The 7,160-nt window shown below is 36.8% G+C and overlaps 1 protein-coding gene across 1 annotated transcript; it reads left to right on the plus strand.

Annotated features, from left to right (window-relative positions):
- The first annotated feature begins 719 nt into the window (after positions 1-719).
- Positions 720-6,145, plus strand: LOC149241129 (putative auxin efflux carrier component 1c). The gene is made up of 7 exons (XM_089373882.1): positions 720-2,796; positions 3,507-3,825; positions 3,961-4,046; positions 4,618-4,775; positions 4,965-5,041; positions 5,635-5,721; positions 5,813-6,145. Exons 1-6 carry the CDS (start codon positions 1,416-1,418, stop codon positions 5,699-5,701), a joined length of 2,088 nt encoding a protein of 695 aa, XP_089230008.1. The 5' UTR covers positions 720-1,415; the 3' UTR covers positions 5,702-5,721; positions 5,813-6,145.
- The last annotated feature ends 1,015 nt before the right edge of the window (positions 6,146-7,160 follow it).

A 7,160-nucleotide genomic window follows, 5' to 3' on the forward strand; every position in this document is an offset into this window, starting at 1 on the left:
ATGTAGAAATAGGTGAGTTGGGTATTTTTCATGTAAAAATGGGTACTAAAGACCAAAATATGAATCTCCATGGGTTTTATAACCATGGTTTGAGTTGGGTATCTTTCATGGAGAATTGGGTGCTAAGGAGCAAACACGTGAATTTCAATGGGTTTTATAACCATGGTTTGAGTTGGATATCTTTCATGTAGAAATAGGTGAGTTGGGTATCTTTCATGTAGAATGGGCGAGTTGGGTATTTTTCATGTAGAAATGGGTGCTAAGGAGTAAACATGTGAATCTCGATGGGTTTCATAACCATGGTTTGAGTTAGATATCTTTCATGTAGAAATGGGTGCTAAGGAGCAAACATGTGAATCTTGATAGGTTTTATAACTATGGAAAACCTAATTGATCTAGATGAATTGATTATCTTTTGTGTAGAAATGATTCCCAAAAAACAAACATATAACTTTAGATGAGACTAAAACTCAAACAAAGAGAATAATAATGAATCATCCTTACCACCTGAGCTACATCTACTTCAAATATATATTATTATAATATTAAATAAATAAATATATTTTTATATTGAGAGCAGAACGCTTTTGATATGTACTCTTAACGAAAACATACATCGGTGGGTCTGGGACTGGTACAGTGTGAATGTGGACTTTTGTCCATTTGGTTGGGATGAACAGTTGGTTTGGGGTGAGTTCTGGTCAGACCATGGGTGGGTGGGTGTGTAGAAGTTGAAAAATATGGTTAAGAGGAAGAAGAGTGAAGAGGGTATTTGTCAGTCACTAAGAAGAAGATGGCATCAGCAGCGTCCTGTCATTGTCGGATTTCAAGATCTTGAAAGAGATGAGAAGTAAACAGAAGGTGACCTAACAACATAATCTCCTGGTGGCCAAGGCCAGAGCCAGTCTTGATTTGATTCGGCTCCATAGTCAGGGTCGGGTACGCCTAGGAATTTATGGTGAGAGAAGCCAATTACCATAATCAGCGATATTCTGTCGGAGGCCGAGCAGAGCCCTGTCTGCCCTCCGTTATGGCCTAGAGCACGGGAATGCCAAATGACAGAGGAGTTGCATGGCACGATAGGCACTTTCTGTTTGTGTTCAGTGCTGCTAATTATTCTGTGCACTTGATATCCTCAGTGCCCACTGATATCGTGCCGACCAAGATAAGAATATTGGCTCTTCAGGTTGTTTCGTTGAAGATTAGTAGCGTGGTCTTCTTTTAATACTCTGAGGCTGGAATTCTGAAGCTCTGCACAAATTTTCTTGAAGGGGTCTGGTATTTTTTTTTTTTTGGGCCCTGGTTTGGTTTACGGAAATCATCCCATTTTTGGGTATAGCGCATGAATTGATCTGAACTGGGGTAGTTTAGTTTAGTTTAGTAGTGTTAAGACTGTTTCAGCGAGAAGGGAAAAGATGATTACCCTGAAGGATTTGTATAGTGTACTGAGTGCAGTGGTTCCTCTGTATGTGGCTATGATATTGGCCTATGGCTCTGTGAAATGGTGGAAGATTTTTACTCCAGATCAATGCTCTGGAATAAACCGTTTTGTGGCTGTTTTTGCTGTTCCATTATTGTCTTTCCATTTTATCTCCACCAACAATCCTTACACCATGAATTACAGATTCATAGCTGCAGATTCTCTGCAGAAGATTATTATTTTGGTAGTTCTTGGAATATGGACTTCTTTTGGGAAAAGTGGGAGTTTAGAGTGGATGATCACGTTGTTTTCACTCTCCACTCTACCTAACACACTTGTGATGGGGATTCCTCTGCTCAAGGCCATGTATGGAGATTTCTCTGGAAGTTTAATGGTACAGGTTGTGGTTTTACAGAGTGTAATCTGGTACACTCTCATGCTTTTCATGTTTGAGTACAGAGGTGCCAAAATGCTTATCATGGAGCAGTTTCCAGACACTGCTGCTTCCATTGTTTCCTTCAGGGTGGATTCAGATGTCATGTCCTTAGATGGGAGAGAGCCTCTGCAGGCAGATGCAGAGGTTGGAGACGATGGGAAGCTTCATGTGGTAGTGCGGAGGTCAACTTCGTCTAGGTCTGTTCTTTCTTCGCACAGATCACAGGGGTTGGGATCTCTTCCCTCTCTGACACCCAGGCCTTCGAATCTCACAGGCGCTGAGATCTATTCGCTCCATTCATCTCGGAATCCGACCCCAAGGGGCTCTAGCTTTAATCACACTGACTTCTACTCCATGTTGTCTGGGAATCCACCACGAGCGAGCTCTAATCTTAGTCCCCGCCACTCAAATTTCCAGTCCACAGATGTGTATTCTATGAATTCGTCCAGAGGGCCAACACCAAGAACTTCAAACTTCGACGAGGAAGTCTCCAAGGACGTCAAGGGATCGAACCACGGTCGCTTTGGGTACTCTGGTGGAATGACCCCTTATGGGCATAGATCACAGGGAAGCCTGGGCAGAAGCATAAGTGGGGGACTGGTGGAGCCCATGAACTCGTCAGGCAATGGGGTGCCACCACCATACCCATCTCCGAATCCTGGAATGTTATCGCCAAATGCCAGGAAAATTACCTCACAGGGCGACGCAGCACGATCCTCACCACAGCAACAACAACAACAGAAGCTCAACGATGCTGCTAAGGAGCTTCATATGTTTGTGTGGAGCTCCAGTGCCTCTCCTGTATCAGAGGGAAACCAGCTTCATGTTTTCGGTGGAACACATGAGCTTGGAGGAGCCCCACCTGATAACAATGCTAAAAGTGATCCAAATGGAAAGGAAGTACGCATGGTTGATCAGCATCCTGTCAATGGAGGCAAAGGTATATTTGTTTACATATCTAATTCTGCACTGAAAAAAAGGTATTTTCTGCAACAGATGTTATCCACACATTCTCATATATACCTATTCCAGCACTATACTATTTCACAAGTACTGGTTGGAATATTAGCAGGAATACACAGGTCTCAGCATCAAAAGCTTTGCCAGTCCTTAAAATAAGTTTGAGGTTCAAGTCCCGAGGGTAGCATCTTCACAACTTGCATCTGTCCAGTCCAGTCCTGAAATGGCTAAACTTCAATACTTTCTTCAGTTGTGGGTCATATTTGTTTTTGAGTCATTAGTTTTAAACAGCAAAACTTCACTGCTTTGCCCTCCTCAGTCCAGTACTAACACAGCATGACTTTCTTGGGTCATATTTGTTTTTGGTTTATTAGTTTTAAACAGCTGAACTTCACCGCTTCTCTCAGTCCAGTACTAAAACAGCATGACTTTCTGGGTCATTTGTTATTTTATTATTAGTTTATATTTAGAAACAAAACTTTGGACATGAATGGTATTTTTAGTAAATCTGCCAACATATATTTGTGCTCTCTTCATCCAGAAGTTTCAATCAGACAGACGAGATATAAAATTAGCTAAATGCCAACAATCTCTTTCATCCAGCAACATGTTTATTTTGCAGATTTATGCTCACTCTCCCCTTTTAAACTGTCAACAACACCTGAGCAATGTTGACTTGCTGTGTTTCAGGCTTACACGAGACTTCCAGTGGATCTTACGACGAATATGCTCGTGGGCATTTCAGTCCAGGAAAAAAGGCAATGGTATCTCATGGAGAGGAATGCATAACTCGAGATCTGGAAGCAGCCAGCCCGAATTCCAAATTAGCTCCTGGCTGTTCTCTGGATCAATATGACGAGAAAAGCCATGTTGAAGCTAGGAGGATGAGTATGCCTCCTGCCAGTGTCATGACTAGGCTAATTCTCATAATGGTGTGGAGAAAACTCATAAGAAATCCTAACACTTATTCCAGTGCCTTGGGTCTCATTTGGTCCTTTGTCTCTTTCAGGTACTTTCTTCTCTGTAAATTCCCTTTCTGCTGATATATAAATTATAACTAAACCAATGAAGTTATCAGATTAATTTGTTCTCAATGCAGAGCCATTTATGTGGGAAAGCCTTAAATGTTTTGTATTACTTGCAGGTTCAATGTTACAATGCCGAAGCTGGTCCATGGTTCGATAGCAATCTTGTCTGATGCAGGTCTGGGAATGGCCATGTTTAGCTTGGGTATGCATTCTTCTCGTCTAATCTCCTCTTTTATATTCTTCCTGTAATTCATATGACCTAGTTCTTGAAAAAACCAATTACAGAAACATCCAGGATTAAGGTTCTTTAATCATTTATTTATATTATTATTGAGTTTAAAGTTTTTATTATAAAATAATATAGTATATAATATAAATTAAATGGTGGGTAAATGTTGATATTTGTTTATATTATTTTAGAGTTTATTTGTAATTACGCTAATAGTATTTAACATATAAATTAAATATAAATTAAATGGTTGGTACATATTTATATCTCAAATTAACTTCCGTTGTTTATATTATTTCAGAATTTATTTATAATTATAAAAGATAACAAAATATAAATTAAATAATTAATAAATATCAATAAACATCAATATCCAGAATTAAATTTCTTGTTTGTATTATTTTAAAATATTTTTGCAATTATGAAAATTTTTATGTGGTAAGGGGTGGGACCAGATGCACGAAGATAAACAGTTGGATAGTAGATCAAAAATTTCAAGGAACTTATTGCATTTCTGATCAGCTTGTCAATGTGCGATAAATAGGGCTGTTCATGGCACTCCAGCCGAGAATCATAGCGTGTGGAAAATCTGTTGCTGGTTTCGCAATGGCTGTTAGATTTCTTACTGGCCCTGCTGTAATGGCAGCTGCCTCTATTGCCGTTGGCCTGAGAGGTTCGTTGCTGCATGTGGCCATTGTTCAGGTATGTCTGAAAAGTCAGAGAACAATAATGGAAGGAAAAGAGTCATTTTTCTCCATCATCAGGATGTTGGGCTTTTCTGCAGCAAATTTCAGACCACAATCCCATTTTATTTCTGATTTTCATGTTCATAATTTCTAGCGTTCCTGGCAAAAACCATAGAGTTCATATTAAAATACTGATGTATTGCAGGCAGCGCTTCCTCAAGGAATTGTTCCATTTGTTTTCGCGAAAGAGTACAACGTACATCCTGAAATACTAAGCACAGCGTGAGTCATGCAGCCAAACTTGCTGTGCATTTCTCTAACCAAATTTATTCACAAGGAATCTGAGGTTCATATGATGTTGTAGCTTCTGTGTTCTCTGTGAAACATGTTTTGTGTCACATTTATTTTTCTAGAATTTATAATTTGAATTCGCGTTGAGAAATGAAGATGAACCATATTAGTTGGTTAAAAACTTGTCCACCAAATATTAACAATGTGATTTTTTTCGAAAATCTTCAAGATATATAAATTCAAATTAACCTGAATTCAAATTGAGAAATGATAAGATATATGAATTCAAATTGTGAAAATTAGAATGAGAGAGAGATTGAGAAATAATAAGATATATGAATTCAAATTGTGAAAATTAGAATGAGAGAGAGTTAATATACAAATTATATTATTAATATAATTTGTGGATATGAGTGTAAATTTAATAGGATTTACATATTAATTTTTCATTCTGTGTTCACAAATTTTCTAATCATATTCTTGAAAACTACATTATATAATTTTCCTCGAAACTATAATATAATATAAATTTAAATTGTGAAAACCTACACTCACAAAATCCTAAATTTATGTTTACTTTTCAGAGTTATATTCGGGATGTTGATTGCATTGCCGATAACTTTGATCTACTATATCCTCCTTGGCCTCTAAAGCATGGCTCAAAGATTCAGGTAACGTGGTCTACAGTTTTTGCTAACTGGATAAATTTTTCATATTCTCTCTCGTTCACGGTTCAATTTTTTTCGTCTTATTTCACTGCAGAATTTCTGGACTGAAACAAAGTCCATAGGATTTCACAGCCCGGAATGCATATATACAATCTGTTTAAAAGCCTGGATAAAGATCAGGGAGCGGATCTTGGCTGGGAGGGATCTAAATTCATTATCATCACTGTAACTCAAGAAATGACATGACATATGCTGGCTATAATAACAGCTGGGCTTTCTGTAACAGTTTCCAGTCTTTTTATAAATCTCTTTACATTGTTCAAGTTCGACCAAGGGCGCGCTAATTGTGCCATTTTTGTGCGTAGAGATACAGCAACTGTAGCTTAATATTGTGAGTAAAAAGAGGTCTTGCAGCTTCCTTATTTCAGAGACAGATATTCGCCATTGTTCGCCATTGTTGACCACTTGAAGGTTCCCACTCCTGTGAAATTGTTTAAATGTTATAACCAGAATCTTACATACTAATGAAAGTTTTTACTTCACGCATAATCTAGGAATCCTATGAAGCAGATGAAACAAACCTGTCTTTATATTTTTTTCGGTGTCCAATGAATTCTTGTGTTTCGTTCCCTTCACATCAATGAAAAGGACGAGGACAAGTTGGCCTTACAAATAAAAGCTCAAACTGATAAATTTAATTAGGAAGGTTTATATAATGTTATCCTGCCATAAAAAATGAGGTGGTTTATGGGGAGGTGGTTTTGAGTAGAGTCCTTACAGGTGGTTTATGAGAAGTTGGGTTTGAGTAGAGTTTTTAAAATAAATATAAGTATATTTAATGATTTTTTTTATATCTTTTCCAGTTGTTTTCTATTTAAGTGGATTTTGAACTTAGAATTTTATGAATGTGATAGTTTATAATATTTCATAATATCATATTTACTAATTAAAGTGGGTGGGTGATTCAGAATTTAGAATTTTATAAGTCTCATAGTTTACATTATATTTTATAATATCACAATCACTAATTAAGTTGGGAATATTTTCTTTTAATCAAAGATAAGAATAATAATTTTTATAGAATAATTTAAAGGCTTTAGATTTAATAAAGGAAAGTGACGAGTTTTCATGCAAGATATAAGGACCTATGAAACATCTTGAAGTAGTGGTAGGATGCCTAATTGCACATAAAAGAACTATATAAAATGGTCTCATGGCCATGTACTCACTAATGAAATAATGCTCATTCCCATTTCCTTTCTTAAAAAAGTCCATGAAATACATAACAATAAACAATATAGTGTATTAAAATGCTCTTTTTATATAAAGGTAGTCAATTTAAAACCTGGAAAAAAAGTTGTATATAAAATTGTTTATGTTATATCCATAACTTCATATGTAATTGAATAATAAAATAAAATTATATAAATGAATTTGGAAGC

Source organism: Pinus tabuliformis, chromosome 8 (assembly GCF_031772625.1).
Source record: "Pinus tabuliformis cultivar Carrire ecotype Pingquan chromosome 8, CPIR1, whole genome shotgun sequence".
Classification (NCBI taxonomy): domain Eukaryota; kingdom Viridiplantae; phylum Streptophyta; class Pinopsida; order Pinales; family Pinaceae; genus Pinus; species Pinus tabuliformis.

What these genes read in the sequence shown, in the direction of transcription:
- LOC149241129 (XM_089373882.1), top strand. Translation starts at nt 1,416, where the DNA reads ATGATTACCCTGAAGGATTTGTATAGTGTACTGAGTGCAGTGGTTCCT. An exon ending in TCCTGTCAATGGAGGCAAAG is followed by an intron (nt 2,797 to 3,506) that starts GTATATTTGTTT and finishes GCTGTGTTTCAG; the next exon opens with GCTTACACGAGACTTCCAGT. An exon ending in AATGGCCATGTTTAGCTTGG is followed by an intron (nt 4,047 to 4,617) that starts GTATGCATTCTT and finishes TGCGATAAATAG; the next exon opens with GGCTGTTCATGGCACTCCAG.